This window comes from Tiliqua scincoides, chromosome 1 (assembly GCF_035046505.1).
Source record: "Tiliqua scincoides isolate rTilSci1 chromosome 1, rTilSci1.hap2, whole genome shotgun sequence".
Classification (NCBI taxonomy): Eukaryota; Metazoa; Chordata; class Lepidosauria; order Squamata; family Scincidae; genus Tiliqua; species Tiliqua scincoides.
The window spans coordinates 2672181-2692831 of NC_089821.1; the positions used below are offsets into that span (position 1 = coordinate 2672181).

At 46.6% G+C, this 20651-nt stretch overlaps 1 protein-coding gene across 1 annotated transcript; it reads left to right on the top strand.

Moving 5' to 3' along the window:
- The first annotated feature begins 626 nt into the window (after positions 1-626).
- On the top strand, positions 627-5346 carry SPTSSA (serine palmitoyltransferase small subunit A). Its single transcript, XM_066636714.1, has 2 exons — positions 627-776; positions 4117-5346. The coding sequence occupies exons 1-2, from the start codon at positions 674-676 to the stop codon at positions 4218-4220; spliced, it is 207 nt and encodes a 68-aa protein (XP_066492811.1). The 5' UTR covers positions 627-673; the 3' UTR covers positions 4221-5346.
- Positions 5347-20651: the final 15305 nt, after the last annotated feature.

Below are 20651 nucleotides of genomic sequence, written 5' to 3' on the forward strand. Positions count from 1 at the left end.
GTATGCCAAGGACAAACCTGTTTTTTTCCCTTCCAAATAAGCACTTCCCCTCCCAGTTTTAATGAAGGGTTATATCAGATCTGGGAAACTTAAACTATGCCTGGACTTCTCTGAGTTGTTGCCTGCTCCCAGCTGTGAAGGGTGAAATGTTACTCTTCCCCCCCCCCCCCCCAAAAAAAAAGAGGCCCTTCTTCCAGTGGGAAGAAGTTATCTTCCTGCGTACTCAGGTGTTTGACATCTCCCAGTCCATCGGATGGGAGGCAGGGGGAGGCTGTGCCTCTGCGCGGGGCTGAGAGTGCTGGAGCGCCTCACGGCGGTGGGGCACTTTTGGGAGGACTCTGGTGGAGAGGCAGAGCCTCCCCTCCCTAGTCCAGGCGGGACACACTGTGGTCGGTGTGGGGGTGTGCCTGTGTGCCCCACATGGCGGTGGTGCCGTGGGGGAGGCTCTGCCTCGCACACGCCGCAGGGCCCCGTCGCCCGTCAGCGGAGGAGTCAGCGCCGGCTCCTGCGAGAGGCCAGGCGAGACTCTGCCTCAGGCAGTGCGAGCCCCGCCCCTCCGGGTCCTGGCGCCGCCCTCTCCGCTGCCTGCGGCCTTCCGGGGCGGGGCGGGGCGGGGCGAGGGGCGGGGCGGGACTGCGGCCGCTCCCCGGCGGCTGCCTGGCGCGCGACGACGATGGCGCTGGACTCGGCCTGGAAGCGCGTGTCGTGGCTCTACTACCAGTACCTGCTGGTCACCGCGCTCTACATGCTCGAGCCCTGGGAGCGCACCGTCTTCAGTATCCCTTGCCGCGGGGGGAGCCCTCTGGGGCGGGGCTGGGGGGCGGGAGGAAGAGAGGGGCCCTCGGGGGGGCAGGAGGGAGCCTCTGAGGGGGCTGGGCTGGGGGCGGGAGGGAGGGAGCCTCTGAGGGTGGAGGGGTGGGGGCAGGAGGAAGAGAGGGGCCCTCTGGGGGGCAGGAGGGAGCCTCTGAGGGGGCTGGGCTGGGGGCGGGAGGAGCCCTCTGGGGTGGGGACTAGGGGAGCAGGAGGGAGCCTCTGAGGGTGGAGGGGTGGGGGCAGGAGGAAGAGAGGGGCCCTCTGGGGGCAGGAGGGAGCCTCTGAGGGGGCTGGGCTGGGGGGCGGGAGGAGCCCTCTGGGGTGGGGACTAGGGGAGCAGGAGGGAGCCTCTGAGGGTGGAGGGGTGGGGGCAGGAGGAAGAGAGGGGCCCTCTGGGGGCAGGAGGGAGCCTCTGAGGGTGGAGGGGTGGGGGCAGGAGGAAGAGAGGAGCACTCTGGGGGGCAGGAGGGAGCCTCTGAGGGGGCTGGGCTGGGGGCGGGAGGAGCCCTCTGGGGTGGGGACTGGGGGGGCAGGAGGGATCTTCTGAGGGTGTAGTGCTGGGCTGGGCTGGGGGGCTGGAGGAAGAGAGGAGCCCTCTGGGGGGCAGGAGGGAGCCCCTGGGGGGCTGGGCTGGGGGGCAGGAGGAAGAGAGGAGCCCTTCACACAGGAGGCAGGATGGATCCTCTGAGGGCATTGGGCTGGGCTGGGGGGCAGGTTGGACCCTCTGAGAGGGGCTTGGCTGGGAGGGCAGGAGGGAGTGCTCTCTGGGGCAGGGCAGGGTCGGCATGAGGGGTTAGCATGAGGAGGGATGCCCAGGGTCAGTCTGGGGCGTCCCTTGCATGCTTCTCCCCTCTCCCATCTTCTGTCCCCGCTCGGCACCTTCTGCCACCCTGCTGGTTCCCTGCCTCCCCCTCCTGCCCAGCCAGGGCTGCCCCTGATGGACTGGGTGGGGGAAGATGGAGAGAGGAAGTGCTTGTGTGGGAGAAGGACGTGCTGCTACCTCAGAGACCCCACACTCCACCCAGCCCCACTGGCCCTCTTCCCTCCCCACCAGTCTTCCTCCGTCCTGGGGAACTGGGTCACTGCTGTCAAGGTTGAGGAGTGGGTCAGTATCCCTTTTCCTCAAGCTTAGTGGCTAGGGAGGGAGGGAAGGGCAGGAGGGGGCTGGTAAAGCTGTGATGTAGTGCAGGAGGAAGGGAGAACCTGCTGGAGGGGGGGCAGGACAGAGTGTCTGGGGCAGGGACATGTGGTGGGTGGGGGGCAGGTGAGGCAGAGCCTCCCTGCTGGAGTCCTTTGAAAAGCACCGCCATCATGTGAGATGTGCAAGTTGTGGTGTGAAGTGAGGCAGCTGAGGCAGAGCATCCTCACCAGAGTCCTCACCGGAGTCTATAAAAGCACCGCTGTCTTGTGGGGTGAGGCAGCGCCTCCCCACCAGAGTCCTTTGAAGAGTGCTGCCACCGCTGTGTGAAGTGCTCAAGCACACTCAACCCATGTGCTTTGTGCCTGAGTTGAATGTGCTTGAGCATCTCACATGGCAGTGGCAGCGGTGCTTTTCAAAGAAATCTGGTGGGGAGGCGCTGCCTCATCCCACATGGCAGCGGTGATTTTTGAAGGACTCTGGCGTGGAGGCTCTGCCTCACCTGTCTCCTCGCTCACTGCATATACCTGGTCTGAAGTATCCTTTGCGTGGTTCCCCTCCCCCAGTCCTCACCTGGTACCTTCCACCCCACCATCAGCTGCTTCTATGAACCTGCGGGAGAGCGGGCAGCCCCCTGACTGCCTCTCAGGTGGTGACCCCTGCTCTCATCCAACCAGGCTTGCTTCTTCATTTGGCTCTCCTAAGGGGTATCTACCTTGAAAACATAGAGTATAAATTAAACATGCTGGGGTTTGCAAGTTGAACATAATGTGTAAATAACTGTACATGTGCACAGAAACAATTGTGTATATTGCATACAGACTCTTGAATATGTGAATAGGTTATGGGACAGTGTGATTCAGAGTCCAGTTTTGGGAATTTTTAGGGATTTGGGGCCTCTTAGATCATCTGCTTTGGAGTGTTTGAGAAGGAGCTGTGACATGGAATTAATACATACGTCGAAAGTGGGTGTCTTTTTCAGATAATTCAGGATGTTCTCCCCTCCCAGATTTTGTTCTCATCTCCCAGATTTTGTTGAAAGAAGTGATTTTGTTCTTCTGAAAGTTTCCTATCTGCTGAGTTGGGAGTAAATTGGGACGAATTTCCAGCAGTAGACTTGAAGGGGTTTTAAAGCACATGTCATTTGGCTGGCTGGCTTTTTAGAAGGGGAGGCATTTTAAAAGACATATTGAATTTAGCTGCCTTGGGTGCCCTTCAGGGAAAAAGGTGGAGTATAAATAATTAATAAACCATTGTGAGACTTCATTCAGTGAAGAGGGTGGGGTGAGCCTGCCTGATGAGTTAAGTTGCTGTGGTTTTGTTCTTCTGAGCATTTGTGGTTGGGGATTAGATGCATGCCAGGACAGGAAAATAAGAGTTATGTGATGTGTTGTAGTGGAGCCTGATCTTGTCTGATCTTGGCAGCTAAGCAGGGTCAGGCCTGGTTAGTACTTGGATGGGAGACCGCTTGGGAATACCAGGTGCTGTAGGCTTGTACCATAGTCTTTCGAGACTGAAGGTTGCCAACCAGGTGTGGTAATTAGTTGGGGACTTTGTTGACGTGTTGCTACTCGCATGCCAGTATCAAGAAGAAAAATCTGTCCCAAATCCTGATCTGCCTGGTGTTGCTGGTATAATCTCAGTACATAGCAATCTTGTTTTCATGTCGTGAGAAACTGCTGCCAATTATCTAGTTATCTAATTATTATCTATTATCTAATTATCTGCCAATTATCTATCTGTCTGAATTATGTAGTTGACCAGATACAACTAGATTTATCCCGCTTTTCTCCTGAAGGTGCTTTAAGTGATTCACCACAGTATTAATACAATTAAAATCAAACTATAAAATGCAAAATAAATATATAAATATTAAAAATATAAAACACTAAAAGACTGCCAGTGGAAGGCAGCATGTAAAGCGTCGTATCTGATAACACAATAAAAGCACCAACAAAACCGACAAGCACCCAAGTTAGAATCAGAAGGCTTGCTGGAAAAGAGATGTTTTTAGACCTTGCCAGTAGGCTTCTAAACAGGGAGCTGTTCTTAAACTAGAGATGTTAGCACTGTTATTATTCTGCTTCTGATAGAACATTAGAACATTCTTGTTATGTTGCTTGTTACGCACTGTCAACATGTGATTTTCCTTTACTGACATTCAGATTCCATGTTGGTGTCCATCCTTGGAATGGCACTTTACACTGGCTATGTGTTCATGCCTCAGCATATAATGGCAATATTGCACTATTTTGAACTTGTGCAGTGACGAAGACTATCCTAAGCAATGATCAGTCAGAAGCTGGGGATTGAGCTACTAAGAACTGACCATCTGCAACTAAGGATTTCTACAGATGACAAAACAAGCAAGACACAGTAGTGGCAACTTTGAAGATGAGCTGACTGGTTGCAGGCACACAAGGATGTAACACGCTGAGTGCTGGTGGCATTTTTCTTTCAGTTTTACAAAATTCCTTTGGATAGTAACTTTTGTCTAACATTGTGATTGTTTGTACCTTTGATATCAGTATTTTCTTAACTTTGTGACAGTCTCAGTATTACACTGTGAAGCTTTTCTTAATGTAACCTTGAGTACATTTTAATTGCCTTCTATTTTTAATCAAAATTCCATCTTATTAAATGGGGCTTAAAGTTTTTGTTCTTGTACGGTTGTTTGTTCAACTGGGTATACATTTCTAGTAATACATTTTGTAAGAAAAAAGTGTCTAGATTCATATGGAGATGTGGATATATTCATTGACTCTTTCTTACAAAACCTTGTTTGTAAGACCTAACTCAGGTGTTTCAATTGCTATCTAGACTGTTCAAAAGAATATTTGTGTATTGTTCTGTTTTGCTTTAGCAATGGATGGAAAGCCCTTTGTATTTCATTTGGAAAAATGTGCTTCATTCAACCACTAGTACTGCAGATTTGGAACCACATTGTAAGAAGAAAAGTACTAGGCCCAAGCCTTCTCTGCTCATCAAGGCTTAGTTTATGCATGTCAGTAGCTCTTCTTGGGATTTTGTGACAGCACTTCTAAATGCTGCTGCTAAGAGCCTCTAACCAACTTGTGTATGTGTGTTTCCCAAGGAGTATGTTTTAGTATAGACTGAGTCAAAAGATCGTAGCTTTGGCCGTTGTCTATAGCATACTGTAATCATATCTATATTGTGAATACAGTTGTTGTAACTAGCATTTGAACTTTTTTGAAGAATTGACCAAAATATTAAGTTTAAAGTGGACCTGGGTTAAAACTACAGCAATAAGGGGCTGCCTACTAGACTGAAGTCTTGTTTATGTTTTTATAGCTTTTTTCAGATTTGTATTCTGAAATGTAGAAAGCAATTTTAAGGTGGTCTTTTTCCCCTTCAAAATAAAAGCAGACAGCAGAGTTAGTAGCAAATGGTGGTTTCTTAATTTTAGATAAATATATTGGTTAATACTCCCTCTGAGTACATAAAAACATAAGAACAGCCCCACTGGATCAGGCCATAGGCCCTTCTAGTCCAGCTTCCTGTATCTCACAGCGGCCCACCAAATGTCCCAGGGAGCACAGCAGATAACAAGAGACCTCATTCTGGTGCCGTCCCTTGCATCTGGCATTCTGACAAAACCCATTTCTAAAATCAGGAGGTTGCGCATACACATCATGGCTTGTACCCCATAATGGATTTTTCCTTCAGAAACTTGTCCTATCCGCTTTTAAAGGCATCCAGGCCAGATGCTGTCACCAAATCCGCGGCAAGGAGTTCCACAGACTGACCACACACAGAGTAAAGAAATATTTTCTTTTGTCTGCCCTAACTCTCCCAACACTCAATTTTAGTGGATGTCCCCTGGTTCTGGTGTTATGTGAGAGTGTAAAGAGCATCTCCCTATCCACTCTGTCCATCCCTGCATAATTTTGTATGTCTCAATCATGTCCCCAATCATGTCAATCATGTCCTCAATCATGTCAATCATGTCTCAATCATGTATGTCTCAATCATGTCTCAATCATGTCAATCATGGCCTTTTCAGCCACACTAGACGCTGTTTCAGAACTACCTTTCAGAGCGCGATACCATAGTCTTTCGAGACTGAAGGTTGCCAACTAACAATCATGTCCCCTCTCAGTCTCTTTTCTAGGCTTAAGAGGCCCAAACGCCGTAGCCTTTCCTCATAAGGAAGGTGCCCCAGCCCAGTATTCATCTTAGTTGCCCTCTTTTGCACCTTTTCCATCTCCACTATGTCCTTTTTGAGATGTGGCAACCAGAACTGGACACAAAATACTCCTGGTGTGGCCTTACCATCAATTTGTACAGATATATGTTGGCAACCTTCAGTCTCGAAAGACTATGGTGTCCCTCTCTGAATGGTGGTTCTGGAACAGCGTCTAGTGTGGCTGAAATTTTGCCCCAAAATTTTGCCCACTTTACACTTACTTACATTGAAACGCCTCTGCCATTTTGCTGCCCGTCCTACCAGTTTGGAGAGATCCTTCTGGAGCTCCTCACAATCACTTCTGGTCTTCACCACTCGGAAAAGTTTGGTGTTGTCTGCAAACTTAGCCGTCTCACTGCTCACCCCTGTCTCCAGGTCATTTATGAAGAGGCTGAAGAGCACCAGTCCCAGGACAAATCCTTGGGGCACATCGCTTTTCACCTCTCTCCATTGTGAAAATTGCCCATTGACACTCACTCTCCGTTTCCTGGTCTTCAACCAGGTCTCAATCCAGGAGAGGACCTGCCCTCTAATTCCCTGACTGTGGAACTTTTTCAGTAGCATTTGGTGAGGGACCATGTCGAACGCCTTCTGAAAGTCCAGTTATATAATGTCCACGGGTTCTCCCGCATCCACATGCCTGTTGACCTTTTCAAAGAATTCTATAAGGTTCGTGAGGCAAGACTTACCCTTACAGAAGCCATGCTGATTCTCCCTCAGCAAGGCCTGTTCGTCTATGTGTTTTGAGATCCTATCTTTGATGAGGCATTCCACCATCTTACCCGGTATAGATGTTAGACTGACTGACCTATAGTTTCCCGGGTCCCCCCTCTTTCCCTTTTTAAAGATAGGTGTGACATTTGTATCCTCCAATTCTCTGGCACTGTGGCTGTTTTGAGGGACAAGTTGTATATTTTAGTCAAGAGATCAGCAACTTCATTCTTCATTTTCTTAATAACTCTTAGGTGGATGCCATCAGGACCTGGTGACTTACTGATCTTTAATCTATCAATGAGGTCTGAAATATTTTCTCTTTTAACCTCTATCTGACTTAATTCCTTGGTCAGGAGGGGCCGTTCGGGCAGCAGTATCTGCCCGAGGTCTTCTACAATGAAGACAGATGCAAAGAACTCATTTAATTTCTCTGCCATCTCTAAGTCTCCTTTTATCTCCGCTTTCCCTCCCTCACCATCCAGAGGGCCAACCGCTTCTCTGGCGGGTTTCCTGCTTCTAACATATTTGAAGAAGCTTTTATTATTCCCCTTAATGTTGCTGGCCATGTGTTCCTCATAGTCTCACTTGGCCTCCTGTATCAGCTTCTTACATTTCTTTTGCCAAAGTTTATGTTCCTTTTTCTTCTCCTCATTAGGGCAAGACTTCCATTTACAGAAGGAAGCTTCCTTGCCCTAACTTGGCTGGTTAGCCATGCGGGCAACCTCCTGGACTTAGTGGAGCCCTTCTTCCTTTGCGGTATACACTTCAGCTGGACCTCTATTACTGTTGATTTGAGCAACCTCTATGCTCTCTGTAGAGACTGGACTCTTTTTACCTTTCCTTTCAACCTCCTTCTAACCATCCTCCTCATTTGAGGGAAGTCTGCTCGTCAGAAGTCAAGGGTTTTTGTGAGAGATTTGCCTGGTATTCTTCCCCCGACGTGCATGTCGAAACAAATCGCAGCGTGATCACTGTTCCCCAATGGCTCAGTAACATTGACATCTCTAACCAGGTCCTAAGTACCGCACAATATTAAATGCAGTCACCTGTCCTCTGGTGTTCTCCATGACTAGCTGCTCTAAGGCACAGTCATTTAGCATGTCAAGGAATCTGGTCTCCTTTTCGTGACCAGAACACAAATTGACCCAGTCAATATAAGGATAATTGAAGTCGCTCATGATTACAACCCTGTCCTCCTTGTCACCTCCCTGATATGTTTCCTCATTTCAAGGTCCCCATCTGGTTTCTGGTCTGGAGGACGATAGTATGCCCCCAGTATTACATCAGGCCTGGTAATTTAACCTGTAGAGATTCTATGGAGTCGGACCCACCTTCAATCTCTACTTTGCTGGATTCTATCCCTTCCTTAACATAAAAGGCCACCCCACCTCCAAACCACCCCTCCCTGTCCCTCCTGTAGAGTTTATAGCCCGGGATTGCGGTATCCCACTGATTCTCCGCATTCCACCAGGTTTCCGTTATGCCCACAGTGTCAGTGTTTTCCCTCGTCACCAGACATTCCAGTTCTCCCATCTTTTCTGGGAGACTTGGGCATTTGCATAAAAGCATTTGTGCATGGAATGCCCCAGGATGTGCTGCTTATTAGCTCCTTTATCCCTGAATCCTCTCATTGTGCCAAAGTGTCTATCACATCCTATAACGCTACCAATCCCAATTTCTTCTCCTACTCTGCCTTTGCCTTGTTGTTCTCTAACCTCCCCATCCTCTTCCCATAGGGATGAGGAGTCCCAAACCAGATGCCCCTCGGCTCCTGTCGGCTTTCCCCCCAAAAATAAAAATTGTATTCTAAGAAGTTTGCACAGAAGCCATATGTGGTTGCACAAGCAGAAGAAACTGCACAATGTTACAGTTTTGGGTAACATAGAATGGGTTGTACAACACCAGGTCAGGTGACCATTTGAATGTCTTTTCCCAAGAGTCACTTCTGCAGGCTCAGGCAAGCAGAAGAATTACTGGGCAGGAGGTCTGGTCTAGAGGGTAGAGCCTCCATTTGCCTGAAGATTAACATCCACAAGGTCGCCAGTTCGAGGCCACCGGCACCGTGCGACCTTGAAGCAGCTGGCAAGCTGCAGCTGAGCTGTTCCATCTGCTCGGAGCGTGGGAGGATGGAGGCCAGAATGTGAAACCAGATCGGAGTGTAACATCTTGAATGTGGTGGTTCTTGAAAGAGAGAACCTTCTTTCAAATTGTAAAAATCCCTTTGGGGATTTAATAAGCCTGCCTGTGTAAACCGCCTTGAATAAAGTCTTGAATAAAGACCAAGAAAGGCGGTATATAAATACTGTATATTATTATATATTATTATTACTTAAGGTAGGGTTCACTGAAAAGAGTGAAACAAGTTTGTCCCCAGAAACAAGGCGCCTGGGTTTCTTAGGAACAGAGTCATAACTAACTTGCATCACACTCGGGCCATAATTTATTGAAGCAGGTACAAGGGGTGGAGATTTTATTTGTAGTTCAAATGCATTTAATATGCACATGGCTGTCACTGAAGAATGGAGCCAACCAGGTACTGTCAGATGCATGTGCTGGTGTCTGCTTGCCATGAATTGCTGCAAAAGGGGTGGTGGAGAAAAGAAAGAAGAGCCTAACATCTTAAAGAAAGAAGAGCCTAATAAGTTATTTGATTTTTCTCTGTAAACCGCTTTGTGAACTTTTAGTTGAAAAGCGGTATATAAATACTGTTAACAACAACAACAACAACAACAACATAACAAATCAGAAAGAAGCTGGGGCGATAAACCCTTTCCTCGGCCATTCTTCCTTCCCAGCTTGTTTCTTTCGTGCTGTTTTTCTCCTGATGGGGTCTGTGACCAGAAGTAATCTCAATTGGGAGAGAAACAGCTTTAAAAAGTTCTTTCAAAGGAAAAACCTGGGAAATGTTTGACTTGTGCCATTTAAATTTGCTCCCCTTTACAGTGATTTGGCATATTTTACTTTGGTCTGATTGTATCTTCTGAAGGGGGAGTGTGGGGCATGTATATACAGAGAAAATATGTGGGGAAAAGGGATAGCCTTGCATCTAGCATATGAGTTGGGACATGAGAAACTGCCTGTCTCCCCAACTAGGCCATGATGTACATGGCAAGTGACTTCTTGTAAATGGATGGCACCCCAGCTAACCTCACAGATCTATTTTGGGGACAGATACAAGGTGATAACATTTTAATAAGCACTGTCACTCTGCTTTCCCACTTGTTCAGGGAAATAGGTAGAGCATACACATAAAGAAAACATTACACTTTCACAGCATATAACCTTTGGAAGGATTAGGGTGCAAATAAACTGCTTGGAGATGATAAACAGTCCAAAATGCAGAGATTATAATAGCTGGCCAGCCTTAATCTGCAGCTGCATCTGAAAGATGGATTCCAGAATGGATTCCATTCACCCTCCTCCCCATATGTGGGGTTAATTTTGGAAATGCCAGTTGTGAGTCAATGTGACCTACCTCCCAAAAAGTGTGGATTGTTGAGCATGTTTTACACCAGCACTTCCACTGGCTTCCTATTATTTCTTGGACACAATCCAACATAATGGTTTTGACCTGGAAGGTTCATCGTGGCTGCCTGTGTACTTGAAGATAATCTCTTGAGGCATTGCAGCCCTTTAAGATCAGAGCACCTTGGCTGTATTTTCTATGTCCCACGTTCAGAGTCAAGTAGGGAGGCAATTCTTGCTTTGGCCCATATTATGTTAGTTATTCTATCCCTGCTTGCCTGATCCTTTAGCTCTCTTTTAGGTTTTTTATCTCCCCCACCATAAAATCATGCCAACAATTTTTGGTAGCCTGTGCCTGGTGGAGGGAACCTGCAGCTGTGTCAACCGTGAGGTGGTAGAGGCAGTAGCTTAGCTACAGGGGTGGTGCAGCAAGTATTGCTGGTGCTACAGGGCAGACTAGAATGGCTCTGACGGCAAATGGACACAGTACGGCAGCTCTGACGGCAGCTTACACAGTACGTCGTAATGGCTCTGACGGCAGCTTACACAGTACGTCGCAGCACCTGCAATACTTACTGTACCCCCCATAGCTATGCTACGGGGTATAGGAGCAAGCATACAATGGTATCTCTGCACCTTTCCCTCATGGACACCCTGTACTGGGCCAGAAGTCAGTGCAGTGGATGCAGGCAGGATCAGTCTCATAACACAGAAACTACTCTAAAGAGTTGGTCAATGAGTGGGATCTAAAGAGTTGGTCAGTGAGTGCCTGCAGGAGTGGGAGTGCAGATGTGTTTTCGTTCTTATTAGTCCACTTTCTACAATGAATGACTCAATGTGAATTACAAAAATAAAACCAAGATCGTGCATGTGTGATAATATACATGCCATATTTTGGCAAAACATTAAAAACAAATGACAAAAAAGACCAAAATAAAACCTACTGCAGCCATGCAGTATTGAATAAATATGGTTTTATCTTGAATGTTTTATGGCTATATTTTATAGGTAATTTCCCACGAACAAAAATGACTCAACTGAACAGCAAGAAAATCTGAGAAAAGCAATTCAGATGGCATTTTGCAAGGTGGTTTTAAAAAAGTTTTAGACCAGAAAATTCTCTTGCATCTATCCGGTACCATATAATGCTTTCTAGTTATTCTGAGTAGTGAGTGGAGAATTCCGTTTCACGTAAAAAAAACAACTTCAAAGGATTCCCTCTATGTCTCCTACAAGCCCCTATTGCCCTTCAACACTATCTTCAATTTCTCATATAATGAAGCTTCAAAGTTTCCTCTGAATGTTCGTCATTCTAATCAAAACTGGTTTTACAGCCCCACCTCTCCCTGCTGCACTAGTCATGTTTTAAACATCTTGATTAAGTTGAGACATCAAACAGATAATTTCCAAGTCCGTTTCCTAGCCACAGAAGGAGGAAATCATATCCTTTGTGACATATAAAAATAGGAAATTCTGCCCTCCACTTCAATCTCTGTAGGTAAAGTCTAGAGTTGTTTCTTAAATGATGACTTTTCCTGTTTATAATATTTGAAATTCATGAATCTTATCTTTGAAACCCTGTTGTAATTACTCAGAATGTAATTCTCCAGTTCAGCAAACACCCCTGGCTCTCTCCTAATAAGCTGAGAACAGCCAATTTTCTTTTAATTCATACCATATGGAGGTATGAATGTGCTCTATTCTGAGCTCAGCACTGGATCAAGCCCATTGATGTTAATGATGGACAAACAACAAAAGCTGTCGTAGGCCCTGCACATAGCTTGGAAGGGAGATTTGAATTATATCATATTTTACCAGTTTGGGTGTCTGATTTGAACCTTTGAAGCTGTTCACAAAGATGCCAACATTGTTGTTCAGTAAATAAATTTAAAAAACCCTTTTAAAAACACTTTTTAAAAAAAAAACTAAAACATTTTAAGGGTGTTCCAGAAACTGGGAGTGATACTGATAATTACAGTAAATGTCCTCCAGTGTGGGAGAATCCACCAGCTCCCTTGGCAATCTGTTCCACTGCTGAACCACCCTTACTTTAAGAACATAAGAACAGCCCCACTGGATCAGGCCTTAGGCCCATCTAGTCCAGCTTCCTGTATCTCACAGCGGCCCACCAAATGCCCCAGGGAGCACACCAGATAACAAGAGACCTCATCCTGGTGCCCTCCCTTGCATCTGGCATTCTGACATAACCCATTTCTAAAATCAAGAGGTTGCGCATACACATCATGGCTTGTACCCTGTAATGGATTTTTCCTCCAGAAACTTGTCCAATCCCCTTTTGAAGACGTCCAGGCCAGATGCCGTCACCACATCCTGCGGCAAGGAGTTCCACACACCAATCACACGCTGAGTAAAGAAATATTTTCTTTTGTCTGTCTTAACTCTCCCAACACGCAATTTTAGTGGATGTCCCCTGGTTCTGGAGTTATGTGAGAGTGTAAAGACCATCTCTCTATCCACTTTATCCTTTCTGTGCATAATTTTGTATGTCTCAGTCATGTCCCCCCTCAAGCGTCTCTTTTCTAGGCTGAAGAGGCCCAGACGCCGTAGCCTTTCCTCGTAAGGAAGGTGCCCCAGCCCCGTAATCATCTTAGTCACTCTCTTTTGCACCTTTTCCATTTCCACTATATCCTTTTTGAGATGTGGCGGCCAGAACTGGACACAATACTCCAGGTGTGGCCTTACCATAGATTTGTACAACGGCATTATAATACTAGCCGTTTTGTTCTCAATACCCTTCCTAATGATCCCAAGCATAGAATTGGCCTTCTTCACTGCCACCGCACATTGGGGCGACACTTTCATCGACCTGTCCACCACCACCCCAAGATCTCTCTCCTGATCTGTCACAGACTGCTCAGAACCCATCAGCCTATATGTGAAGTTTTGATTCACTTGGCTCCCACACTGGCTGCTGGGAGATGCTTTTTGCATCTCTTTGCCTTGCCTCTTCCAGCTTTGACTTCCCTGCAAGTTCTCAGGCACCTTTCTGACCTTTTCAAATAATACCTTCTCTGACTCTCATACAAGATTATTGACCCCCTTTAGTTTAATCAAATACTCCAGCCAAGTCCCCTGCAGCTCAGCAGTCCCAAAACAAGAGTCCTCAGATGAGAGTCATTTGTTGAGACTAAATGATCCAATTTGTCCGGCTGCCTGCTGGTCGCCCATCACCCCATTCCCTCGAGCACACCTTTTGCCCAAAGATCATCTGAATTCTGGGAGCCCTGCTTCTAATGAGGAGCAATTCCACCATCCTCTCACTACTGCAATCTGACTCATTACAAACAGGGGAAGCCTCCAGTCCCTGATTCCTTCCATGTTCCCTGCTCCCATGCTAAGAAACTAGAATTGTTCCCACAATGTGTTGCCATTTGGTACAATCAAATAGTAAATGATCAGGTACGTGAAGGTTCTCCACAAGATAAGTCATCTGTGGTAGTTCTGGCATGTGGATTACACAGTACAAACAGCTAAGCAATTTGCAGGCTCTCTGTGGAAGAGGAATTTAAAAAACTATCAGAGGTTTTATTAGATCTGGATGTCAAGTTTTGTGTCCACTTTTTTGAAAACATCAGAAGACTAGTTGTGTATTTTGCTGTATGAATTGTCTCTGTCTTGTATCTATTGCAAATGAAGAATGGTGACCACTGTGGATGTTCCCTGGATTTCCACAAGCCACTGGCATGTGTGCTCCACCCGCTAGTGCCACTTTGGGCTGGAACTGTGCCACTCCTCCTTTGCAGCAATCCCAAAGCTGTCAGCTAGAAGGAGGAGGAAGAGAAAGAAAAACAGTCAGCAGGCAAAGAAACACCATCACTGCCTCCACCTGCTTGAACCTTCTCACTCACTACCATAGAAAGACCACTTGTCCTGAGAGGAGAAGAAAAAGCAGCCTGCAAGGTATATCCTGCCCCACCTTAACCCCAACCTTTTCCCCATTGTTGGATTTCATGTCAACAGTGAATGGCTCCCAGATTCTTTGCATCATGAATGGGCCAGCCTTGTTTCATGATGCATTTTACTGCTCTCATGACATTTTTTCCATTTTATTTTTATTGGTTGTAACCTGCCTGGGCATCTTAGCTTTTAGGTGTGGAGGCGGCAGAGAACTCTTGTAAACAAATCAAGGAAGCACATAAAATAGCTTCTAAGTATGTCTAAAAATGTGCCATTCAGTATCCTACAAGCACCTTCGAAACTGGCAAAAGCTGATTCCAAAGTTCACTTGTTCTGGGAAGAAGTGAGAGTGGCCACAATCATTCCGGAGAAACTGGATGAAAGTGGAGGCCTGATGGGTCTGAATATGGTCAAGTCTGGTTAAGTCTCCCATAGGGAGATGGTTGCACTGTGGTCAAACAACCCTGCTGATATCTTTGGTGTGTTACAACAATGTACTAGCACCAGTTCACTGTCTTGTCTTCCTTGGTCCAGCACAAAATACACACACAAAATATAGTAATCTAAACAGACTACCAAATCACAATTCCAGTGTTCTTGAGATAATGAAGTACAGGATCAATTTAAGAACATAATGCCTTCTAATTTTTCTTTTCTCTTTTCCTTTATATATGAATGAGAACTTTGTATTAGGAGGCCACCTTCCGCTTCGAATAAAGTACGGGATTATTAGATTTGTGCATGTTGTAGATTTATGCAAAGTTGCTTACAACCAAAAGAAATCATACAGTTATTAAACAGCATTGCCCCTCTGTTACACAGGCCAACACACATTTTGCTTCCTTAAATGTTACACCAATTCCCGGGTATATTTGGGGTACTGATTCCAAAAATGGCATCTGTTTTGCCCTATCATGTGTAGTTTTGGAGGCACGAAATAGCCTCATTAGTGAATGGTTCAAGCAGCTTCCTCATGAGGAAGCCTCCATTCTTCTGCAACAAGAAGCCTAGTAGAGCTGAGCTCCAAAGACTGTTGTGGCTGTCAGCACCCTCCCCCGCCCTATCCCCCCCCCATTCATAAGAACATAAGAACAGCCCCACTGGATCAGGCCATAGGCCCATCTAGTCCAGCTTCCTGTATCTCACAGCGGCCCACCAAATGCCCCAGGGAGCACACCAGATAACAAGAGACCTGCAAGGCCTCCTGGGAATTGTAGTTAAGAACATCAGAACAGCCGCACTGGATCAGGCCACAGGCCCATCTAGTCCAGCTTCCTGTATCTCACAGCGGCCCACCAAATGCACAAGGGAGCATACCAGTTCGCTGCCCCCATTGGTCCCCTTTCTTTCTGGGAAGGGGCCCAGAAGAAACTTTGTACCCCCTGCTAAAATTCCTCTCATAGGCCCTGCTGTCCCCCTCAGCTGGTGATGTGCCGGCCTCTCTTCTCCTGGATTAGAAAGGAAAGCACATCTCTGCTGCTGTAGCCCGCCATTCTTCCCTCCTTCACAGTTCCTTTCACACTTGATTCCTCATTTCCCCTTCCAATCCAGGGAGGTGAAGCAGCGGTGGAGGCAGGCGGGCATGTGGTGGTGGGTACCCCCTTCCAAACAGAGCTATTTGGTCTTTCACACATCCTGTCCTTGTCTACAGCACTTCACAGATGTTTCTTTGTGCAACCTTCTTCTCCTTTGTTTTCCTACTCTTCAAAAACATTCACTCCTTGATCAAAGGCTGGGTTTTGCTCTTGTGCAATGGCTTTCCTCGGGCTGCTCAGACAACGTCCTCTGCAACATGGTGCTATAATAGCTAGTAGGCAGAGATATCTGAGCAAGGTTGTTAGGACCAGAGGCACAGCTCAGCCACTCCCCATGCACGTGGGCTTGCAAAGCATTTCTCTGAAACCACAAAAGCACGTGTGCAGGGAATGAAGCTGCTCTTCAAACTTTATTAATTCAGAGGCAACTACGCCAGAAAAAAGTTAATAATGTCCTTGATTACACACTACAGTACAACATGTACTGATGCCCTGAATAACAAAGATTTCCAAGATGCCCACTGCTGCAGAATATACCGCAGGCGCTCGCCAATAAGTTGACCTCACAGATAAATCAAAGGCAGGTTTTGAGTCAACAATCATGGAATTTTCTATGACCCTCGGATAAGTCGGGGGTTAAACTTAGGGGGGTGTCTGACTATAGTTTTGTCTGATTTTACCCAAGGCCAGATCCTGAAAAATAACCTACCACTAAAAACTGTAGTCTTGAATTTATTAAAAACATCTTTAGTAAAAGATCATAAGATACATTTTTATTCTTTTTAAATTCTGGTCTTCACCACCGTTTTGTAAACACTATCAGAGTAAGTGCACTGTAAACTACATACCAGTAAGACAGTGGTTCCCAACCTGGTATTCATGTACTCCCAGGGACACTCAACAGGACCTTTAGGGGTTGTTGGCATCCTTCAGTCTCGGAAGACTATGGTATCGCACTCTGAATGGTGGTTCTGGAACAGAGTGTCCTCTTCAGTATGCAAAGCCTGGGTAAAGTAGGTATGGAGGATAGGCTGTTACCCATGCAGCAAATCCCCCCTCTCCACGTCGCTGAAATGGTCCAATGGAAAGGCAGAGGCCAATACGGTTGGTTCCAGCGGCGTCGCAGGAGTTGCCAGAACGTGACTGTGTTCAGCCATGAACTGCCTCAGGGACTCCGGCTCCAGATTTTGCCTCGAGGTTGACTCCTGAAGCCTTTTCCATAACTGGATGTAGCCACAAGGCAGTGGAGGTTTGGGATCAGAGTTTTCCTTCTCTCAGATGAGCTGCCTTCCCAGGCTGACGAGCCCCATCTACCCAGTGGCTGTTTAGTCGCCTCTTACAACAAGTACAGCCAAACTAAGGGCCTATTCTTATCCCCCAGCCCCCAGGGGTACTTTAGGGGTACTTGAAAAAGAATGGAATAATGGTAGAAAAAGGCAGGCTGTGCTCCAGAATGCCTTGCAAGGACCAGCAAGGCAGGAAGGGAGGTAGTTGGCTGCAAAAGCCCCATCAAGAGCTAGTTTTTGGTCATCAATTCATGTATGAACCAGTGATTGAAAACCAGCCCAGTAAAAAAGCTGAAACATAATATGGAAAGTGATCAATCACCCAGAATTTCTCAGCACACTTCTGGTGCAAAACAGTGCAAAGGCAGAGTCTTCTGTTCCTCAAACAGATAAAAAGAGAAAACACCGTGATGAATACATGAAGTCTGGGCTTTCATATGGAGGAGATGAGGGCTCTATTATTACAAACATTTTGCTAATATGAAGGGTACAATTTATTATTGCCAAGGGATATGCAAGTGAACAAGGTTGGGAACCACTGCAGGAGAACCATGAATCAAATCCACTTTTAAGGTGTCTGGCGTGTTAAGCCAGAAGCTCTACATACAACATACAACCCATAACACATAACTGAGAGTGTGCAATTCAATTCACAGCAGAGAGATGAGATATTTGCAACCCTTTTTACTCAGAAGTAGACCCACTGCTTTCCATGAGTGTTATTCTTAAGTAACGGTGCACTGAATTGTAGCCAGGGGAGGAGGATTCCCATCCTGGTGTTTCCAAGAACAGACCTGCTTTGCAAGCATTTGCCAAGCAGAACCAGGCTGCAGCAGAAGGAAGCAGAAGAAAAGGTTAACTTTGGCTGGAATGTCCCTGGAAAATTACTAGAGCAACTAAGGAGGTGCCTGCCTGAGCTGAGCTGAGAAAGGAAACTGTTCAGAGTTGAAAGACTCTGCCCTCTGGCTGACCCGGAGATAAGGTGAAGTGAGAATTGGAGCTGGATTACTTGGCAAAAATTTGTTTGTATCTATGGTAGGTTCTCATTTTAACTAAGGTGAACATTTCTCCTCTGAACCTGTGGCTCTGTGCTAAGGGCTAGGGTGGAGAACAAATACCACCCCCTATAGAGACTGAAAGCCCATTCAGGCATCACTCAAGCACCTGGTAACCATTTACTCCACTATAGCCTTTCTGAGCAATATTATTTTATTCGTTGTTTGTTCTTTGCAAATACTGGCTATAGGCCATCTCCCTCACCTTTAAAAAATATATATAGTATGAAAGTTTTAGCTGACACAAAGCCGGACCAAAGAAGGCAGGAGTGAGTCAACTTATGCTATGATTGAAGGATGTTCAGGTAACCATTGTATTCACAAATGATTGCAATTATCTCATGGTAGCTTGGTTATTTGAACTTCTCATTGTTTACAGTGACACTGTAAAGATGCCTTTTCATCTCCTAAAGCTGCAACCCTGTATACATTTCCAGTGAATGCATTGGGACTTGCTTCTGAGTAGACCTGCCTAGGATTGGGATGTAGTAGTAGCACTCAGTAGGAGGAAAGTTCCAGCAGGTTGAGATCAAATGTATTCATAGCCCTTTACTGGCTCCACCCAGATGTTATGAGGCCAGGAACAAGAGGTAACTCAGAAAGGCTGCAATCTGTGCATATTTACTTATAAGTAAACCAGTGGGGTTAAATAGGGATAGAATTAGGTTGCAATCATATGCATGCTAATTTGGAATACTACCTATTTTGCTGACAGGGATTTACAGTAGAGGTGGAATCAGGCTGTGCATTCAGCCTAAATCTGCAGACCATCCCAGGCATTTCCTACTCAGCAGTAAGTTTCATTGACTTCAGTGGAGGCACGTAATGTGGCCTGGTGAACGGCTTGTCTAATTTTTAAAAGCCCACCCACATTGGGTACATAGAGGCATGTCTCACTGGGTCATTATTGTCTCATTATGGTAGAAGACTGGCATCCCTTTAGGGTTTCCTAAAACCCTTCCCCTCTCACGTGTTGCAAAAATTCTCCCCACAGCCTTCATGAACCCCTCAATTTGCTGGGAAAACAAGGGGACTCTGTCAAATGTCAATTATTCTCCTCTGTGAAATGGGTACATGAAAAGCAGCAGTCCGCCTGAAAATTCTAACAAGCACAAAAATAACAAAAACATGCTGTTGTTGGCAACCTTCAGTCTTCAGAAGACTCTGGTATCGCGCTCTGAAAGGTGGTTCTGGCACAGCGTCTAGTGTGGCTGAAAAGGCCAATCCGGGAGTGACAATCCCTTCCACATCGGGAGCAAGTGCAGTCTGTCCCTGGTCTGTCTCCCTGGCTGTGGGCCTTCCTTCTTTGCCTCTTTGCTTCAGACTGTTGGCAAAGTGTCTCTTCAAACTGGGAAAGGCCATGCTGCACAGCCTGCCTCCAAGCGGGCCGCTCAGAGGCCAGGGTTTCCCACTTGTTGAGGTCCACTCCTAAGGCCTTCAGATCCTTCTTGCAGATGTCCTTGTATCGCAGCTGTGGTCTACCTGTAGGGCGCTTTCCTTGCACAAGTTCTCCATAGAGGAGATCCTTTGGGATCCGGCCATCATCCATTCTCACAACATGACCAAGCCAATGCAGGCGTCTCTGTTTCAGCAATGCATACATGCTACGGATTCCAGCTTGTTCCAGGACTGTGTTGTTAGGAAATTTGTCCTGCCAGGTGATGCTGAGGATGCATCAGAGGCAGCGCATGTGGAATGCGTTCAGTTTCCTCTCCTGTTGTGAGCGAAGAGTCCATGACTCGCTGCAGTACAGAAGTGTACTCAGGACGCAAGCTCTGTAGACCTGGATCTTGGTATGTTCCGTCAGCTTCTTGTTGGACCAGACTCTCTTTGTGAGTCTGGAAAACGTGGTAGCTGCTTTACCGATGCGCTTGTTTAGCTCGGTATCGAGAGAAAGAGTGTCGGAGATCGTTGAGCCAAGGTACACAAAGTCATGGACAACCTCCAGTTCATGCGCAGAGATTGTAATGCAGGGAGGTGAGTCCACATCCTGAACCATGACCTGTGTTTTCTTCAGGCTGATTGTCAGTCCAAAATCTTTTCAAGCCTTGCTAAAACGATCCATGAGCTGCTGGAGATCTTTGGCAGAGTGGGTAGTGACAGCTGCATCGTTGGCAAAGAGGAAGTCACGCAGACATTTCAGCTGAACTTTGGACTTTGCTCTCAGTCTGGAGAGGTTGAAGAGCTTTCCGTCTGATCTGGTCCGGAGATAGATGCCTTTTGTTGCAGTTCCAAAGGCATACTTCAGCAGGACAGCGAAGAAAATCCCAAACAAGGTTGGCGCAAGAACACAGCCCTGCTTCACTCCGCTTCGGATGTCAAAGGGGTCTGATGTGGAGCCATCGAAGACAACAGTGCCTTTCATGTCCTTGTGGAAAGATCTGATGATGCTTAGGAGCCTGGGTGGACATCCGATCTTGGGGAGAATCTTGAAAAGGCTGTCCCTGCTGACCAGGTCGAAAGCTTTCGTGAGATCTATGAAGACTATAAAGAGTGGCTGTCGTTGTTCCCTGCATTTCT